Source organism: Mauremys reevesii, linkage group 14, assembly GCF_016161935.1.
Source record: "Mauremys reevesii isolate NIE-2019 linkage group 14, ASM1616193v1, whole genome shotgun sequence".
NCBI classification, from domain to species: Eukaryota; Metazoa; Chordata; order Testudines; family Geoemydidae; genus Mauremys; species Mauremys reevesii.
In genome coordinates this window covers 14100787-14119768 of record NC_052636.1, presented here as the reverse complement: position 1 = coordinate 14119768, position 18982 = coordinate 14100787, and the positions used below count along the sequence as shown (strand labels likewise).

The 18982-nt window shown below is 61.1% G+C and overlaps 1 protein-coding gene across 1 annotated transcript; it reads right to left on the bottom strand.

Moving 5' to 3' along the window:
• Window positions 1-6547: 6547 nt before the first annotated feature.
• Window positions 6548-18700, bottom strand: ATP1B2 (ATPase Na+/K+ transporting subunit beta 2). Its single transcript, XM_039500028.1, has 7 exons — window positions 18454-18700; window positions 12013-12141; window positions 11531-11635; window positions 11000-11205; window positions 10825-10881; window positions 9720-9818; window positions 6548-9129 (listed from the first exon to the last, which is right to left on the bottom strand). Exons 1-7 carry the CDS (start codon window positions 18563-18565, stop codon window positions 8965-8967), a joined length of 873 nt encoding a protein of 290 aa, XP_039355962.1. The 5' UTR covers window positions 18566-18700; the 3' UTR covers window positions 6548-8964.
• Window positions 18701-18982: the final 282 nt, after the last annotated feature.

Below are 18982 nucleotides of genomic sequence, written 5' to 3'. Positions count from 1 at the left end.
CTGCAGAAAAGGACCCGGGGGTTACAGTGGATGAGAAGCTGGATATGAGTCAGCAGGGCGCCCTTGAGGCCAAGAAGGCCAACGGCATTTTGGGCTGCATTAGTAGGAGCATTGCCAGCAGATCGAGGGACGTGATCGTTCCCCTCTATTCGGCACTGGTGAGGCCACCCTGGAGTGTTGTGTCCAGTTTTGGTCCCACCACTACAGAAGGGATGTGGACAAATTGGAGCGAGTCCAGCGGAGGGCAACAAAAATGAGTAGGGGGCTGGAGCACATGATTTACGAGGAGAGGCTGAAGGAACAGGGCTTGTTTAGTCTGCAGAAGAGAAGCGTGAGGGGGGATTTGATAGCAGCCTTCAGCTACCTGCAGGGGGATCCAAAGAGGATGGAGCTCGGCTGGTCTCAGTGGTAGAAGATGACAGAACAAGGAGCAATGGTCTCAAGGTGCAGTGGGGCAGGTCTAGGTGGGATATTAGGAAACACTATTTCACTAGGAGGGTGGTGAAGCACTGGAATGGGTTCCCTAGGGAGGTGGTGGGATCTCCTTCCTTAGGGGTTTTGAAGGCCCGGCTTGACGAAGCCCTGGCTGGGATGATTCAGTTGGGGATGGATCCTGCTTCGAGCAGGGGGTTGGACCAGACACCTCCTGATTCCATGAAACCAGCCAGAAGGGCTTGGGATGACTTTGGGGTCCGGAAAGTGGAAGGAGAATAAACGAGGAGGGACGAAGAGAGCGCCCGGAAACCCGCCCTAGGAGGGAAGGCCCCAAACCGGGCCCGGTTCATTTGGAGAAGGCGTCCGGCCGGCTCAGAGGCCTGGCGGGGGGACGGTTGTTCTCCGTGACCGTCGAAGGCCGGGCCAGACGTCACGGGCTTCGTCCGCGGCAGCGGAGAGAGGAGGAGAAGCTTGTTCCCTTGCCGGGGCGCTCAGCGATAGATTGGGCCTCCCAGGGGCGGGTGGGGGGGGGGCAAAAACAGGACGTTTTTTGGTGAACAAGTTGGTCAAACCCATAGTTGCCGTCTCCTGCCTCGGGTTGGGCAAACGCGAGGTTGACTTGTCTGGGTTGACGTGTCCTGCCTCAGCTCCTGCCCCCCTGATTCTCCTCATCTTCCCCACCACCTGCGGCTGGCCCCCGGGTGTCCTTGTCTGAGGGGGGGGGTCCATTAAGGGGGGGGACCCTGGCTCCCCCCCTCCTGCCTCCCCGTGGGGGGTTCTGAGCCTGCCAGCAGGAGGCTAGATGCAGCAGGGATGGGCTCTGACGGGAAGGGCCAGGATATGGGGGTGGCGGGAGCCCACCTGTTTCCCGTGCACCCCCCCCCACACACACATATTCCTTGTTTTCTATCCCCTGTCATTCCCCCATCTGCCACAGGGGGGCAGGAGTGCACTGCCACTTCCCCCCCCCCCACATTCAACACAGGGACCTGGCTTCATGAATGGGTACTGGGGAGGGGGGGAGGAAATGTGGGGGGGGGGGTTGGAGCTGCCACTGTGTCCCTGTGTAGCATCCGCTTCAAAGCAGGGACAGCCCCGCCCCCCGCCGCAGCCTGTGTGGGGGAGGAGGCATGGTCTCAAGGCCCTGAGTGGGGGGGGGAGGGCTGGGTGATGGAGGGGCACCCCTGGGACGGGGAGGGGGCAGCCATCTGAACCCTCCCCCCCTTCAGAGCAGGGACACCCCCCCCATCTGGAAGTACAGGCTTAATGAGCTTGTCTCGGGGGGGGGAGTACAGCTCTCCCCCCTGCGGCCCATGGCACAGGCTGAATGGGGTGATGAAAATCTCTAGCCAGCTGGGTTGAGGCACTGCCTCACGCTTTGTGTGGGGGGGGGAGGGGGGGGCCCGGGATGAATGAGCCCAACCCCCCTCCCCATTCCCGACCCCCAGTGCCTGCCAAGTCCTCAGCACTGCCAGGAGCGGACTGGAAATTTCCTCTGTCCCCTTCCACTGACCTTGAACCGGATCCCACTTCTGCCACCAGGTGGCGTGGAGACAAGATGTGGGGGGTGGGGCTCAGAGCTATGTCCCTCCCACAGCTGCTGTCTGAGCCTCCCATGGAGATAGAACCCAGGAGTCCTGGCTCCCACTGACCCCCTGCTCTAACCACCAGCCCCCACTCCCCTGCCAGAGCTGGGGAAAGAACCCAGGAGTCCTGGCTCCTACACCACCCTCACTCACCAGCCCCCACTCCCCTCCCAGAACCGGGGAGAGAACCCAGGAGTCCTGGCTCCCACTCACCCCCTGCTCTAACCACCAGCCCCCAATCCCGTCCCAGAGCCGGGGAGAGAACCCAGGAGTCCTGGCTCCCAGCCCCTCCCCCCGCTCTAACCACTCGTCCCCACTCCCCTCCCAGAGCCTGGGAGAGAACCCAGGAGTCCTGGCTCCTTCCCCCCCGCCCCTGCTCTGACCCACCCGCCCCCACTCCCCTCCCAGAGCCGGGGTGAGAACCCAGGAGTCCTGGCTCCCAGCCCCCCCCCCCCCGCTCTAACCCAGCAAATGAGGGTTGGGGTGGGGTTCCTCCATTGCCAGCAGAGATGGGGGGGGATTGGCTGGATGTGGGGAGCATTGGGCCAGCCCTACACCCCCCTGCATCCCTTTAGCCCCACACCCCCTCCCTCCAGCCATCTGCCCCCCCCCCAGCAAGCCAGCTCTGGCCCCCTCCCCCACCTCTCTCCAGCCCTTCCCCCTCCACACGGTTGCAACCCCTGTTCTACCCGGCGCCTGCCCTGGGGCTGAGACCTGGGATCCTGCCCCCAGCGCCACCCACCTGCGGGGGTGGGGGGGGGGAGAAACAGCTGCACAGGGCGTGGGGGAGACTGAAAATCACCTGCCCCCCCCCAAGCTCTAGCTCCCCCCCCCCACAAAAGCCCATAAGCTTCTGTCCTTGCAGGGGCTTAACCTGGGTTAACCCTTGAGGCACTGGGGGGGAAGGGGGAGGACAGTGGGGGGGGGGAGGGGCTGCTCCTGTGGGGGGGGTCACAGACGAGCTGGGGAGAAACCATGTCCCCACACACAGCGGTTCTCGGGGTTGGGAAGGGTGCAAAGGGATGGGGGCAGAGCAGGGAAGGGGGCGGGGTGAGCAGGGGAAGTGGGGGCCTGGTGGGAGGGGTGACGGGGAGCTTATTGGGGAGGAGCCATAGGGGCTGGGGGCAGGGTGGGGATACAGGGGCTGGCGGGACTGGGGTAGGGAAGGGGCGATGGGGGCAAAGGGAGCTGGTGGGGGAGGAGCCAAGGGGTGAGATTGGGGGCCGTGGGGGATGGTGGGTGGGAAGGGGGGCAGAGAGGGCTGCTGGGATTGGGGGGGGAGGGGAGGGAGTCAGCTGGGGAGCCCCCTGCGTGGAGGGGCCCCGTCCCACATACTGATGAGCCGGGCTCTGTGCCAGCCGCCCCCCCAACTAGCCCCCCCCTCATTGCTCCTGGCCTGGAACACTCTGGTCCTGGCGCAGGGTGTGTGTGTGTGTGTGTGTGTGTGTGTGTGTGTGTGTGTGAGAGAGAGAGAGAGAGAGAGAGCGTGTCCCCATTGTGGTTGTGTGTATGTGTGTGTCACAAGATGGGTGAGGTAATATTGTGTGGGTGCGTGTGTGTGTGTGTGTCCCCATTGTGGATGTGTGTGTGTGTGTGTGTGTGTGTCACAAGGTTGGTGAGGTAATAGTGTGTGTGTGTGGCTGTGTGTGCTGCAGTGTGTTGCAGAGTGTGTGTGTGTGTGTGTGCATGCGCATGTCTCCAATGTTGTGTTGCAGTGTGTGTAGCCATTGTGGTTGTGTGTACACGTGGTGCAGAGTGCGTGTGGGTGGGTATTTATAGCCAATGTGGGGTTGTGCATGTGTTGCAGTGTGTGTGTGTGTGTGTGTGTGTTGCAGACAGTGTGTCTGTGTTGTTGCAGTGTGTGTGTATGTGTCACCAAGGACAGATTGTGTGTGTGTGTGTGTGTGTGTGAATGTGAATGGGAGTGTGTGTGCGCGCATGTGTGTCACCAGGGATGAGTGTCTGTCTGTGTTGCAGTGTGTGTGTGTGTGTGTGTGTGTTACAGTGTGTGTGTGTGTGTCACCAGGGACGAGTGTCTGTCTGTGGGTTGCAGTGTGTGTGTGTGTGTGTGTGTGTGTGTTGTGACTCCCCGGAACCTGAGCGCCTGCCTGCCAAACCCCCCACCGAACTCCCCCCCCCCCCCCGCTATGGATCGGTATCGACTGGGAATTAGGGCACTTTACACCCCATTGATCCGCCACGGCGGGGGGGGGGGGCAGCCTCCGGGCAGACGGCGGGAGAGGCGGAGGCAGACAGGGGGGAGCTGGGCCGGTTGGGAGGGGGGAGGCTGGGCGGGAGCTGGGGTACCTGCGGGGAGGGGAGCAGAGGGGCCAGGGCAGATGGGGGGGAAGGAGGGGAGCAGTGGGGGGGCAGGCGGGGGGGGAGGCTGGGCGGGAGCTCGGGTACCTGCGGGGAGGGGAGCAGAGGGGCCGGGGCTGGGCAGGCGGAGAGGGAGGTTGGGGGAGGTGGGGCTGGGCAGGCAGAGGCAGGAGGCTCCGGGGGCCTGGGCAGCTGAGTGGGGCTGGGCAGGCAGAGGGGAGGCTGAGGGGAGGGGGCGGGCAGGCGGAGGGGGCAGCAGGCCGGGCGTCCATCCAGCCCGGCCAGCGCCTGGCTGCCCAGCGCCAGGGGCACATGAGGCTACGTCCCTTCCCCTCACAGTGGGCACAATGTGCCCCCCAGACCAGGGCAGCCTGCCCAGACCCCCCCCCCAGGCACCAGCCAACCCTGTGGTGGGGGGGGGGGGGCGCAACGCTAAAAGTCCTGGCTCCCAGCCCCCCTTGCTCTGACCCACCAGCCCCCACTCCCCTCCCAGAGCCAGGGAGAGAACCCAGGAGTCCTGGCTCCCAGCCCCCCCTGCTCTAACCACCAGCCCCCACTCCCCTCCCAGAGCCAGGGAGAGAACCCAGGAGTCCTGGCTCCCAGCCCCCCCTGCTCTAACCACCAGCCCCCACTGCCCTCCCAGACCCAGGTAGAGAACCCAGGAGTCCTGGCTCCCGGCCCCCACCGCAGGGCCCGTCTCTCGCTCTGTGTCCCTGCCGCACCCGGTGCACTGGGGGTTACAGGACTAAGGCAGATCCTTTTCCTGTGCAGAGGGGGGGGCAGGACCCCCAGCTCCAGGACACCCCCCCCTCAGATCTAGGCCCCTGCACCCGCCGCCCTCCCCCCACGGGGGATTGAGTAGCGCAGGAAGATTAACACAGGACAATCTGTCCAGCCTGGCCCAGACACAGTAATGGGGGGGGGGGGATTAAAATGATCGGGGGGGGGATTAAATTCACCCAAGGGAAAAAAATTATGTAGGTTACTAGGGGAGAAAATTCTTCCCAAGATGCCAGGGAAAAGTCCCTCACCCCCCCCAAAAAAAGAATGGGGTCATAGGAAATAGATGGGAGGGCCCCCCCGATGAGAGGATGATGTCCATTCCCCCCCCCCCCGGATCTGTCTCTGGTGTTGCAGTAACCTCTCCCCCTCCCTCCCAGAGCCAGGGGGAGAACCCAGGAGTCCTGGCTCCCAGCCCCCCCTGCTCTAACCCACCAGCCCCCATTCCCCTCCCAGAGCCAGGGAGAGAACCCAGGAGTCCTGGCTCCCAGCCCCTGCTCTAACCCACCAGCCCCCACTCCCCTCCCAGAGCCAGGGAGAGAACCCAGGAGTCCTGGCTCCCAGCCCCACCCCTGCTCTGACCCACCAGCCCCTACTCCCCTCCCAGAGCCGGGGAGAGAACCCAGGAGTCCTGGCTCCCAGCCCCCGCCATTGTGTCGAAGAACAAGACAGCACCCCCCTCCCTCGGGGTCAAAAAAGGCCATAATGACATATACCCTTCTCCTGTGTTGCCCCACCCCCTAGATGCTGGCCCCACCCATTGCCATAGAAGGCCCCTCCCCATCAATTTCTAGCCCCACCGCTACCCAAAGATACACCTTCCCCCAGCCCCCAATTAGTTACAGCCCATCTTCTCCGGCCTGTGCCAAGGGAGATTGGTGTGAGCGGTGGGATCTCCAATATTTGCCCTATCAATCTCTGTGTTGGGGGGGGGAAGCTTGGGGGACACCACAGTGGCTCCAATCTGGCTCTTGGGGGAATGATTCGCCCCTCTGTACAATGGGGATCATATCCCCCCTACGTCACGGGACGACAAACCCATTGACCGTGACAAAGCCCTCCGATACTATGGTATCAGACGCTATCGCGGTAAATTATTCGGTTCCGTTAATTAATAATCCCTAGCTCCGCTCAACAGCCAACCGCAAAGTGCTTTACAAAGCAGGTTCGGGATCGGTGTCCTCACGCTAATGCTGGGGAAACTGAGGCACACGGAGACGGAAAGGGACTTACCTAGTCAGAGATCCAGGACTAGGCCACACTGCCTCCCTAGCTAGGGACAAATTACACTGGGCTCCAACTTCAGTGCAAATTTAATAAGCCCACATGGGCTTTTATTTCCCATCCGTGACCTCAGGAGCATGTTGCGGTGAGTTCCACCGGCTCTAAACACACTCCACGGTGAAAATCAAACTCTCCGTTATCTCTAGTTTTTAAGGGTGGGTTTTTTGTTTATTTCTTCTCATCTTTTACAGTGGATCCGATACAGGCAATTAAATAATTCTGCAAATAAAAACGAACCAGAATAATAATAATAATTAAAAAAAAAAGTTAAAAAGCAAAGGAGTTGTTATTTCATTCGTACAGTGATCTCAAGGATGCAGCATTAGGAAAATGCGGGGGGGAGGGGGATTTAATTATTTTTTAAAAATTACTTCCAGTTCCAAATAAAAGGGAATCGTTTCTCTTGTGGTTTACAGACAACAGCAGAGAAGACTAGAGACCAGGTAGGAGTCTAATACAGGCAACGTTTGTGTCAGCTGTTTCAAGGGCAGAGTTAAGGGGGTGCAAGGAATTTCCCAGGATGCTGGAGGGGGGGGACGGACAAGTCTTGTCTCAGTGCAGATGCCGCATTAAGCGAAAAGAGAGATTAAAAATAACTGTACATTAAAAGAGGAAGACAGACCCTAAGATGAGGAAAGGGGTCACATTGGTAGGGAGCAGGGGTACGACTCAGAAGGAGGTGCTGGAAAGGTTACAGCCCAATATGGCGGCCTCAGTTCTGTCGGCCAGGAATCCAAGATGGCCACCATTGCACAGCCCAACATGGCAGCCATTAGCCACGGAGGCCAGGAATCCAAGATGACCACCATTGCACAGCCCAACATGGCAGCCATTAGCCACGGAGGCCAGGAATCCAAGATGGCCACCATTCATGGCCAAGCTCTCAATACCAAGACTCAAAATGGCGACCGTTCTTCAGAGGCTTTGACTACAGCAGCCATTTTGTTTCTTCACAGACAGAGCCAAACGTCGGCTGAAAATGGCAGCCATTTTCCTTTCCTGGCCCACATGCCCCAGTCAGGTTGGCCCGACTTTTTGCCACAGAGGCTAAGAAACAAAATGGCCACATTTCCACAGCCGGCGGCAGCCATTTTGATTCCCGGCCCACCCCAACAATGGCCGCCGTGTCTCTTTTGCAGGGCAGGGGGTCAAAATGGCAGACATTCCACAGCTATTGTCCAGTCATTTTGATTCACAGCCTATATGGACAATGCTTGTTGGCTGCGGAATAGTGGCCATTTTGATTCCTGGCCTACACGGACAAGGGCAACCACGTCGTTGGCTGCGGAATGGCGGCCATTTTGATTCCCAACTGACACGGACAAGGGCAGCCACGTCGTTGGCTGAGGAATGGTGGCCATTTTGATTCCCGGCCTACGCGCACAAGGGCAACCACGTCGTTGGCTGTGGAACGGCAGCCATTTTGATTCCCGGCCTACACGCACAAGGGCAGCCACATCGTTGGCTGAGTAATGGTGGCCATTTTGATTCCCGGCCTACACGCACAAGGGCAGCCACGTTGTTGGCTGCAGAACGGCGGCCATTATGATTCCCGGCCTACGCGCACAAGGGCAGCCACGTTGTTGGCTGCGGAATGGTGGCCATTTTGATTCCTGGTCTACACGGACGAGGGCAGCCACGTCATTGGCTGCGGAATGGCGGCCATTTTGATTCCCAGCCGACACGGACAACGGCTGCTATCCCACAATGGGGCAACCGCTGTTCAGCCATTTTGTTTCCTAACCTACGGGGACAACGGCGGCCGTACGGTGGGCCGCGGAAGTGGGGTCATTCCAATTTCCCGGCCTACATCCCTCCACTCAACCCTGGCACCTACTAGGTCAGGGAAACAAAATGGCCGCCGGCTCACGACAAACGCACCAAATATCAACGTCTCTTGTAGGGGCGTGGGGTGGAGGATGGAAAACGGGGAGCGGGCAGAAGTGGGGTGCACGGGGAGGGAAAAAAATAGAGGTCTCGGCCGTACCTTAATTTTTAATATATATATATATAAAAAATATCTATATACATTTTATTATTATATTAGGAAACATCTCAATAGGATTTCAAGGGGCAGGAGAAAGAAGGGGGGGTCACAGGCTCTGAGCTGCCCCCCCCCAAAAAGGGGGGGGGGAAGGGGCATTAGAAGAGATCAAAGCGACGTAGCATTCCAAAGGATTTGTGTGGGGGGGTGTAGGGTGGTACCAGACCCTTCAGTGTAATCAGCACGTTTTGGGGGGGGGCAGAATCGGGGTGGGGGGGGCACAGGGAAGGTCCCTAAAATGGCCAAAGAGCCAGGTTAGTCATCCTAGGATTCTCAGCAGGACGATTTCAAGAGCAAACACCCCCCCCCGCCCCCGCAAAGAAATAAAATCAAATCCCGGGGGGGGGGTCCCTCTCCCCAATGAAATAGGCTCCTCCTCCTCCATCAAGCCCCGCCCAGGATGTGCTGGGGGCACCTCCCCTTACGCAAACTGGCTCCTCCTCCTCCATTAAGCCCTGCCCATTTGGGGGCGGAGCCCCGGGAAAGGTGGGGGGAGGGGGAAGGGGGAGGCGGGGCTTAGTCCCTGTTGACCCGGATCTTGAAGGCCACGCGGCCGGCGAACTTGTCCCGCTCGTCGGTGGTGGCGATGTTCACCGCGTTGATCTTACACTCCACGTTGTGGTCCATGTTGGGCTCCAGGGTTACGAACTTGACGGCCACGATGGGCTGGGTGTAGTTCACCTAAGGGGGGGGGGGCGCAGAAGGGAAGGGCGGGTCAGGAACCGAGGGTGGGTCCCCACTCCCCTCCCAGAGCCGGGGAGAGAACCCAGGAGTCCTGGCTCCCAGCCCCTCCTGCTCTAACCCACCAGCCCCCACTCCCCTCCCAGAGACGGGGAGAGAACCCAGGAGTCCTGGCTCCCAGCCCCGCCCCCACTCTAACCCACCAGCCCCCACTCCCCTCCCAGAGCCAGGGAGAGAACCCAGGAGTCCTGGCTGCCAGCCCCCCTGCTCTAACCCATCAACCCCCACTCCCCTCCCAGAGCCGGGGAGAGAACCCAGGAGTCCTGGCTCCCAGCCCCTCCTGATCTAACCCCCCACTCCCTCCCAGAGCCAGGAGAGAACCCAGGAGTCCTGGCTCCCAGCCCCCACTTCGCTCACCCACCAGCCCCCACTCCCCACCCCGCACCGGGGCGAGAACCCCGGAGTCCTGGCTCCCAGCCCCCGCTCTAACCACCAGCCCCACTCCTCCCATGGCTGGAGAGAGAACATGGACTCCCCCCCGGCAGAGATCAAGGCCCCCCCCCAGTGATGAGACCCCCCCCCCTACTCACATGGACTTTCTTGCCGTAGTAGGGAAAATACATGAGGTCGATGTGACCATTTGGGGGGTACATCACCATATCCCCCAGCTTCTGCGCATCCTCCTCTTTCTGGTGGGGGAGGGAAGAAGAGAGAGTTCAAGGGTTACCCAGAACCCCCCAGCTGTCCCCCCCCACCCCATCCCCCTGCGCGTTCCCATTGGGGTCTTCCCCTCCCCCCCCAAAAACCCATCCCCCTGTTCCCTCGCCATCCCCCCCAGCCTTAGTCCCCCCCAGCCTTAGTCCCCATCTACCCTGCCTGCCCCCAGCTTCCCCCATCCTCAGAGCCCCCTCCCCTCCGCCCCACCCTGGCACGTCCCCCCTTCATTTTCCTAGCCCCCTATTACGGAGCCCCCCCCTTTCCTGTCCTTACTGCGTGCTCCATCTCGGGGTTCAGCTGCCCGGAAGGCGGAGGAGAGCGAGATGAAATGAGTGAATAAGCGGCCGAGAAGGAGAGGTAGCGAGAAGAGACTTGGGGGGGGGGAGCATCTCGAATCGGGGTGCAGTTGGGGGAAATCTGCTAAAATGGGGGTGCAGTTTCGGATGGGGTCAGCGAAGCCACGTCCTGCTCTGGGGCTGGGAGAGGCAGGGCTAAGGTGAATTGGGGGGGCATCTCGAATTGGGGTGCAGTTGGGGGAAATCTGCTAAAATGGGGGTGCAGTTTCGGATGGGATCAGCGAAGCCACGTCCTGCTCTGGGGCTGGGAGAGGCAGGGCTAAGGTGAATTGGGGGGGCATCTCGAATCGGGGTGCAGCCAGACATCATCTAATCTCGGGGTACAAGTCATGGGGACCCATTCTACCAACCAGCAGCTCCCCAAAGCCCTACGGGATACGGACGAGAGTGCTACAAGCTGGGGTGAGGATTGTATCTATTTGGGGGACCCCCTGGACCTCCCCACCCAAGGGGGGGTCCCCCCCACTGCCTGGACACATCCCTTACCGCCTGGAATTTGGAAACGGGCCTCTGTGGGCGGGAAGATCCGGAGAGAGACAAGGCAGGCGAGTTAATGAAGAGAAGAGAGGGTGAGGGGGTGATGGAAGGGGGCAGCAGGGTGGGAGTGCGGCGGGGGTCTCACCTTCGCGGCACAGGTGACGTTCATGGTCTGGTTGGCCCCTGCAAAGAAGTTGATGACCTGGAAGGAGGAAAGGGAGGGTGTTACAAAAGTGTGTGTCTGGGGGGGGAGAACCCCCCAAACTTTTGGGGGGGGTGCGAACCGCAGCCCAGGGTCCCCCCACGCCGGCCTCACCTACCCGGTTCATCTTGATGAGGATGCAAGGCCGGCCGTCGGCGTAGCCGTAGTGGGTGGAGTCGTTGAGGCCGGAGCAGGCGCCCAGCGCCGTGCGGTTGAACTGGCAGGCCCGCTTGGGGTAATTCAGCACCCCGTTGTCCGGCTGCTCGTTGTAGCGGCCCGGGCGGCACACGTCGTTGGTGGCCACCTGGATGGAGTCATTGTATGCTGGGGGGGGGGCGGCACAGGGGGGGGAGTTAGCAGGTTAGCGCTGAAGGGCTACCAGAGTTACAGCCCTGGGGGAAATCCTGTGGCGGGGAGTTCCGCGGGTTAACGACGACCGGCTGGGGTAGGTTGCCGGCTCCGCTGACGGCCACCAGGGGGCAGCAGTCTGCCAGTCTACCCTCATTTCTCCCCCACACCCACCCCGCAGCCCGGGGGGGGACCCCAGAACTAGAAGCCACCATCCCAACCCTCTTCTCCCTCCAAATGGGGGTTAATCGGGGGGGGGGAACGCCACCCCCACCCCCCGTTTGCCCCCATCCCGACTCACGCTCCAGGAAGTCATTCAGCATCTTGACGTAACGGTCCCAGCTCTCCGTGTTGCTGACGTTAAAAGTCACGTCCAGGGTGTCTGTCTTGGGGCGGATCATCATCCCTGGGGGGGGGCGGTGGGGGAAGAGAAAATATTGGGGGGGGGTCTGCTTTAGGGAGGCAGTTCTAGCCCCCCCCTCCCCCAACATCGTGCCAATGCAGCCGGGCGCACGCGATGAGCGGGATCCGCCGGGAGTGGCACGTGTGTGCGCGTGCGCACGGCTCGCACACGCACGTGCAAAAAAAAAAAAAGGGGGGGTGCACAAGAGGGTCTCCCCGGGCCCACCCTCCCACGCCGGCTCCAGCCGGGGGCCGGGGCTGAGGAACCGGGGCCGGAGGCGGGGGCGGCAAGCGGGCGTGCGACGGGCGTGCGAGGGACAGGCAATGCAGGCGCAGTGGGGCACGCTGACACGCCCCCCCCCCACACCCACGAGGCCTTACCGGGCACGGAGAGGCGGTCCTGGTACTTTGGGATGTAGGGGTCGACCGTCTGCAGCATGACCCACATGGTGAGCGTGAAAAGTGCCGTGAGGAAACCGTAAAACACCAGGTAGAAGAACAGGATCAAGGCTGGGGGGGGGGGGGGTGAGAAAAACGGAGGGGGGGTGTCAAGCAAAGCCCCCACCTCGGAGCCCCCCCCCCCATCCAGCACCCAGGCTGGCCCTGCTCCAGTTAAAAAGGGGGTGCCCGGGGGGGGGAAGTTGGATGTGACCCCCCCAGCAAGCACAGGAATGGGAGGGGGCACGTGGCTTTCTCTCCAGACACAGGGGTCCGTGCCCCCCTCCTCTGGGTGTCTGGGTGGGGGGGGGTCAGCCAGGTGGGGGCCCCTCCCCAGACTAAATGGGGGGGGGGAATGGGCCAGATCCCTCAATCTTCCCCTTCAGATCCACCCCAACCCCTCCTCCCACTTCCGCCCCCCAGCCAGGGCACCCCCAAACACCCCTCCCCCTACACCCCCAGATCTACCCCTCCCCCACTGCACCCCCAAAACCTCCCTCCATCTGCACCCCTAGATTTACCCCTCCTCCATAGCACCTGCAGCCAGGATACCCCCCAAACGTCCCTCCCCACACCACCGGATCCACCCCTTTTCCCCAAAGCCCCCAATCTCCAGATACCCCCAATACCCCCAGATCCAGCCCCCGGTATACCCCCAACCAGTACCCCCCCCACATCGGCAGAGCCCAGCCCAGCCCCACACTTCACCTAGGCAGAACGTGCTCTGGGGCCATTCCGGGGACCCCCGCACAGAGCCCCATGGATTGGGGGGAGGGAATCGGGACACCAGAAAAGCCCTGGGGGAAACGGGGATCCCCCAACCCCCACACTCCCCTCTCCTGATCCCCAACACAGCCCCACAGCTAGCCAGCGACACCCCTCTGCCCTCGGGGCTCGCAGGTCGGCTCCCCACTCGGGAGACAGGCCCGGGGAGTGCAGGAGAGAACCCAAAGGTGAGAGAAAAGAATAGCTCTGAGCTACTCCTGGGTGTAAACCCAGAGTAACCCCGGTGTAAACCTGAAGGGGACGGCCACCAGGCCCTCTACTCCCCAGCTACTTCTGGGTGTAAACCCAGAGTAACTCTGGTGTAAACCTGAAGGGGACGGCCACCAGCCCCTCTACTCCCCAGTGTAAACCCAGAGTAACCCCGGTGTAAACCTAAAGGGGACGGCCACCAGCCCCTCTACTCCCCAGCTACTCCCGGGTGTAAACCCAGAGTAACCCCGGTGTAAACCTGAAGGGGACGGCCACCAGCCCCTCTACTCCCCAGCTACTCCTGGTGTAAACCCAGAGTAACCCCGGTGTAAACCTAAAGGGAACAGCCACCAGCCCCTCTACTCCCCCAGCTACTCTGGGGTGTAAACCCAGAGTAACCCCGGTGTAAACCTGAAGGGGACGGCCACCAGCCCCTCTACTCCCCAGCTACTCCTGGTGTAAACCCAGAGTAACCCCGGTGTAAACCTAAAGGGAACGGCCACCAGCCCCTCTACTCCTGGGTGTAAACCCAGAGTAAGTCTGGTGTAAACCTAAAGGGGACGGCCATCAGCCCCTCTACTCCCCAGCTACTCCCGGGTGTAAACCCAGAGTAACCTCGGTGTAAACCTAAAGGGGGTGGCCACCAGTCCCTCTACCCCCCAGCTACTCCTGGGTGTAAACCCAGAGTAACCCCGGTGTAAACCTAAAGGGGACGGCCATCAGCCCCTCTACTCCCCAGCTACTCCTGGGTGTAAACCCAGAGTAACCCTGGTGTAAACCTAAAGGGGGTGGAGATTAGGAGCAAACCCAAAGGTGAGGGAGAACACAGTAACCCAGTGTAACCCTAACAGGGATCGCGATTGACCTCTCTGCTCCTTCCTGGTGCAAATCCTGAGTAAACCAGCTGCAAACTTGAAATTGGAGGCATGGGAGAGCTGCCCTGGGTTATTGCCAGTGTAAATCCAGACTAACCCCTTTGTAAATCTACAAGTGTCTGTCTGCACAGAACCGGCCCCCTCCGCCTGCAGCTACACCTAACTCAACTTCCCAGCCCCTCCGGAGGCACCTGAGCATGGGAGGGACGTAAATCCAGATGAACAGGTGTAAACCTGTAGTAACCCTAGCGCAAGCCAAAAGGCGACCGAAAACCAAAGCGTAGCCCCTCTCCTCAGGGGTGTAAATCCAGAGTAAGCAGTGAGACTCCAAAGGCAGCAGAGATCGGAGAGTGAGCCGTTGCTCCCGGGTGTCAATCCGGAGTAACCCAAATGCAAGTGGGGGGAAAATCAGAGCAGTGCATTGCACCCTGCTACTACCCGGTGTAAATCTAGAGCAACTCCACCAATCTCCAACGCCTTATGGGTCACAGGGAGTGACCCACAGCTCCTGGCTACTCCCGGGTGTCAATCCGGAGCAACCCAAATGCAAGTGGGGGGGGGACATCAGAGCAGTGCATTGCACCCTGCTACTACCCGGTGTAAATCTAGAGCAACTCTATCGATCTCCAACGCCTTATGGGTCGCAGGGAGTGACCCACGGCTCCTGGCTACTCTCGGGTGTCAATCCGGACCAACCCAAATGCAAGTGGGGGGGGGAAATCAGAGCAGTGCATTGCACCCTGCTACTACCCGGTGTAAATCTAGAGCAACTCCACCAATCTCCAACGCCTTATGGGTCACAGGGAGTGACCCACCACTCCCGGCTACTCCCGGGTGTCAATCCGGAGCAACCCAAATGCAAGTGGGGGAGGGGGGAAATCAGAGCAGTGCATTGCACCCTGCTACTACCCGGTGTAAATCTAGAGCAACTCCACCGATCTCCAACGCCTTATGGGTCACAGGGAGTGACCCACGGCTCCCAGCTACTCCCGGGTGTCAATCCGGAGCAACCCAAATGCAAGTGGGGGAGGGGGGAAATCAGAGCAGTGCATTGCACCCTGCTACTACCCGGTGTAAATCTAGAGCAACTCCATCGATCTCCAACACCTTATGGGTCGCAGGGAGTGACCCACGGCTCCCAGCTACTCCCGGGTGTCAATCCGGAGCAACCCAAATGCAAGTGGGGGAGGGGGGAAATCAGAGCAGTGCATTGCACCCTGCTACTACCCGGTGTAAATCTAGAGCAACTCCACCGATCTCCAACGCCTTATGGGTCACAGGGAGTGACCCACCGCTCCCGGCTACTCCCGGGTGTCAATCCAGAGTAACCCCCACTGCAATCAGTGCAACGCTCCTAGCTACCCCCCTGCCCACACCCTAACGCCAGCTCTTCCGGGGAGGGCGGGGGGGGGTAGCGGGGCTTCCCCCCAGCCCCACAAACAAAGCCCTCGGCCGGCGGTCAGCTCAGAGCCCCTAACCCTAACCCTGTCTCCCCACTCCGCCCCCTGCCCCCACATCCCCCAGCTCCTCACTCCATCTACCTGCCCCACCTCCCCACTCCATCACACACCCCCAGCCCCCCCACCTGCCCCCACATTCCCCAGCTCCTCACTCCATCTACCTGCCACACCTCCCACTCCATCACACACCCCAGCCCCACCTGCCCCCACATTCCCCAGCTCCTCACTCCATCTACCTGCCCCACCTCCCCACTCCATCACACCCCAGCTCCCCCACTCTGCCACCTGCCCCCACATCCCCAGCTCCTCACTCCATCTACCTGCTCCCACATCCCCAGCCCCACTCAACCCCTGCCCCCAGCTCCCCACCAACCCCACTTCCCTTCAGCCCCACTCCACCACCTGCACCCCCACTGCATCCCCACCAGCCCCACATTCCCCCTTTTGCCCCAGCCCCACATATGCTCCACCAGCCCTCAGCTCCCCACTCCAACAACCCCCATCCAGCTCCCGCCAGCCCCTCCCCACTCCTTCCCCAGCCCCAACCTCTCTCCTCTCCTCTCAGTCCCCTCCCCTACTGCCCCCATATCTCCCCCCCGCTCGCCGCCAGCCCAATCCGGTCCGCCAGGCCGCCAGCTTCTCCGCAATGCAACAAGCCAAGACGGTATCTCCCAGCCAGAGCGAGATGGGAACCCAGCCCCCGTGTCACCACCAGCCCCCTCCCCGGCCGCCTGCTGCAGTGAAGGGGGGGGGCAGCTGCCTTCTGCAGTGAATCTAAGCCAGGATTAATGGTGAATCTCCAGGCAACCGCCCCCACCCCCCGATCTGGACAAAGCAAAGGGCAATTAATCCAGCCGGGGGGGGGGGGCTGGTCCCCGTCCTGGCCCCCCCCTCCATATAGCTCCCCCTGCCTCCCCATAGCTGGGTTCCCTCCTCCTATCCAATCCCTTCCTACTCCCAAAAGATGGGGGGAGATGTCAGGCCATAGGGGAGGGAACGTACGTGCAGGAGGAAACGGGGGGGGGGGGGTTGCAAAGTAGGGGGGCAGAGTTAATTGGGGGAGGGATTGGACAGTGAGGAGAAATCTGGGGGAGGTCAGAGTGGGTTGGAAAAGGGGGGCTAATTTTGGAGGTAGGGGGCTAATGCCGGATGGGGGGGGCTGATCCCAGATGCAGGGGGGGTTGATCGTGGATGGGGGGGTTGATCCCAGATGCGGGGAGGCTGATCATGGAGGGGGGGGCTGGATGGGGGGGCTGATCCCAGATGTGGGGGGCTGATTGTGGATGGGGGGGCTGATCCCAGATTTTTTTTTCTTACTTCATTACAAAAATACTCCCCCGTCCCTGTACCCCTCGGCGTGGGGGGGGCTGTGTTGACAGATGGGGGGGGCAGCCGAAGACTCGGCCCAGCTCCTACAGAAAGCGGAGTGACCTACTTTTCCAGCCATCGCCGCAGCACCATGAAATGGGGAGTGGGGGGGCAGGGGATTGATAGAGACAGGGCAGGGGGGCATTACCCCCCCACACACACACACAGCCCCTGCCCCCTATATAGCCCTGGGCCCCGAGCCCTGTCTCTGCCCCACACCGATCTCCGAGGCCAGCCCCGTCTCTGCCCCCCATCACCCCAGCCCCCCCTCCAGTACCACATAGATAAGGGCAGCTGAATTTTTTTTGGGGGGGTGGGGAACAGACCCCCCCCCCCAAAAAATTTGCTCCTTCACACCCACAGCCTGAGAATCCCAGACCTGGATCTGAGCTGGTTCAGTCCATTTCAGCCCTACTCCCCACCCCATATCCCAAGGCACCCCCCTGCCTCCCCCACCCAGGGAAATCCTAGTCCTGCATCTACCCCCCTCTTTCCTGGGGGGGAAGGGAAAATAGATCCCCACCATTGATGCATGACCCCAAAGACACCCCATAACCCCTTGCCAGCCCCCCCAATCCTCTCCTTTCCACCTCCCTGGTGCTTAGGATTTGGGGGGGGACACTGCACCCCGATTTCAACTCCCCCAATAAACCCTTTGCCTGATTTCTCTCCCCCCAGCCATGACACCCCTTGATGACCCCCCCGTTCATCTCCCCCTCTCTACAGCACCCCCCCACTAGAAACCCCGCCACAGGCAAGGACTCCCCTGTAGCCTGTGATCATTTACCCCCCTCCATGAAACACCCCAAAACAGCCACCATTCTTAGAAGGGCTTGGAGCCTAGCCCCCCCTCACCCCAATAACCCCCCATTTTAAGGCAAACAGACCCCCCAAAAATACACCCCAGGCATCACCCAACAATTCCACTTTCTACAGGGATTTGGGTCATGCCGGCGCCCATCCTCCTAGAGACCTGCCCCCCCAAACAGCCCCCCCAAATCCACCTCCTTTTCGGGGTCTTCAAGGACACCCCAAAACTCCCCCCAGATAACCTGCTCCTGACACCCCCAGGTAGATAAAAGGAGAGGGGGGGTGGGGAGGGTTAAGGGCTCCTGTTAACGACACCCCAATTTCTCTCCCATATCAACCTCCCCCCTATCCCCCTCCTTTTAAGGGCTCCTGCCAGCGACACCCCAATTTCTCTCCCATATCAACCTCCCCCCGTCCCCCTCCTTTTAAGGGCATTAACTAGCAGCACCCCAATTTCTCCCCCCATATCAACCTCCCCCCGTCCCCCTCCTTTTAAGGGCGCCTGCCAGCGACACCCCAATTTCTGCCCCATATCAACCTCCCCCCGTCCCCCTCCTTTTAAGGGCGCCTGCCAGCGACACCCCAATTTCTGCCCCATATCAACCTCCCTCCGTCCCCCTCCTTTTAAGGGCTGCTGCCAGCGACACCCCAATTTCTCTCCCCATATCAACCTCCCCCAGTCCCCCTCCTTTTAAGGGCGCCTGCCAGCGACACCCCACTTTCTGCCCCATATCAACCTCTCCCTCTGCCCCCTCCTTTTAAGGACACCCCAATTTCTCCTCCTAGATCAGCGCCCCCAACCCCCCCACACACACTTCCCCTGCTTTTCAAGAGCTAACCCCCCAATCGCCGCCCCCTCAGGCTCTGCCCCAGAGCCAGCCCCCCCGGCCACGTACCCCAGCTGCTGCCGGTGCGCCCCATAAATTGGTGGGTGCGCGGATTCCAGATGCCTTCTCGCCATTCCGCCATGACTTGCCCGCAGGTTTTCTTCTCTTTCTCGATAGCCATGGTGGGGGGGTGCTGTGTGCGGGGGGGGGCGGCTGCTGCAGAACTGGGGGGGCTGGACGAAGGACCCCTAGATCCCCTGGCCGAGGAAGGCGCTGCGGGGCGGGGGGGTGCTGGCTACGTAGCTACACCCGGGAGATGCTGCCCCAGCGGAGGATGAGCAAGGCACAGCGGCGTGCAGGCGGGGGGGGTTATTTTATTCCGGGCTCCCCCCCCCCAGGCCCCGCCCCACCGGGTGCTCATGCATATGCAAATGAGCCCTCCCAGGGGGCGGGGCGGCTCATTCAGGTTTTGCGGCCGGCCCCGGGAGGGGCCAAGAGACAGGGCGGGGGTCTCCTCCCCGAGGAAAGGGGAATGTCCTCCGGGGTGGGCCCCTTCCCAGGGACAGGTGGGGGGAGGGGAGAGGAGGATAGATAGCTC

Coding starts and splice junctions, on each gene's coding strand:
- ATP1B2 (XM_039500028.1), bottom strand. CDS start 18,565: ATGGCTATCGAGAAAGAGAAGAAAACCTGCGGGCAAGTCATGGCGGAA. Junction 11,636..12,012: donor GGACCGCCTCTCCGTGCCCG/GTAAGGCCTCGT, acceptor GCCCCCCCCCAG/GGATGATGATCCGCCCCAAG. Junction 11,206..11,530: donor GCTGAATGACTTCCTGGAGC/GTGAGTCGGGAT, acceptor CCCCCCCCCCAG/CATACAATGACTCCATCCAG.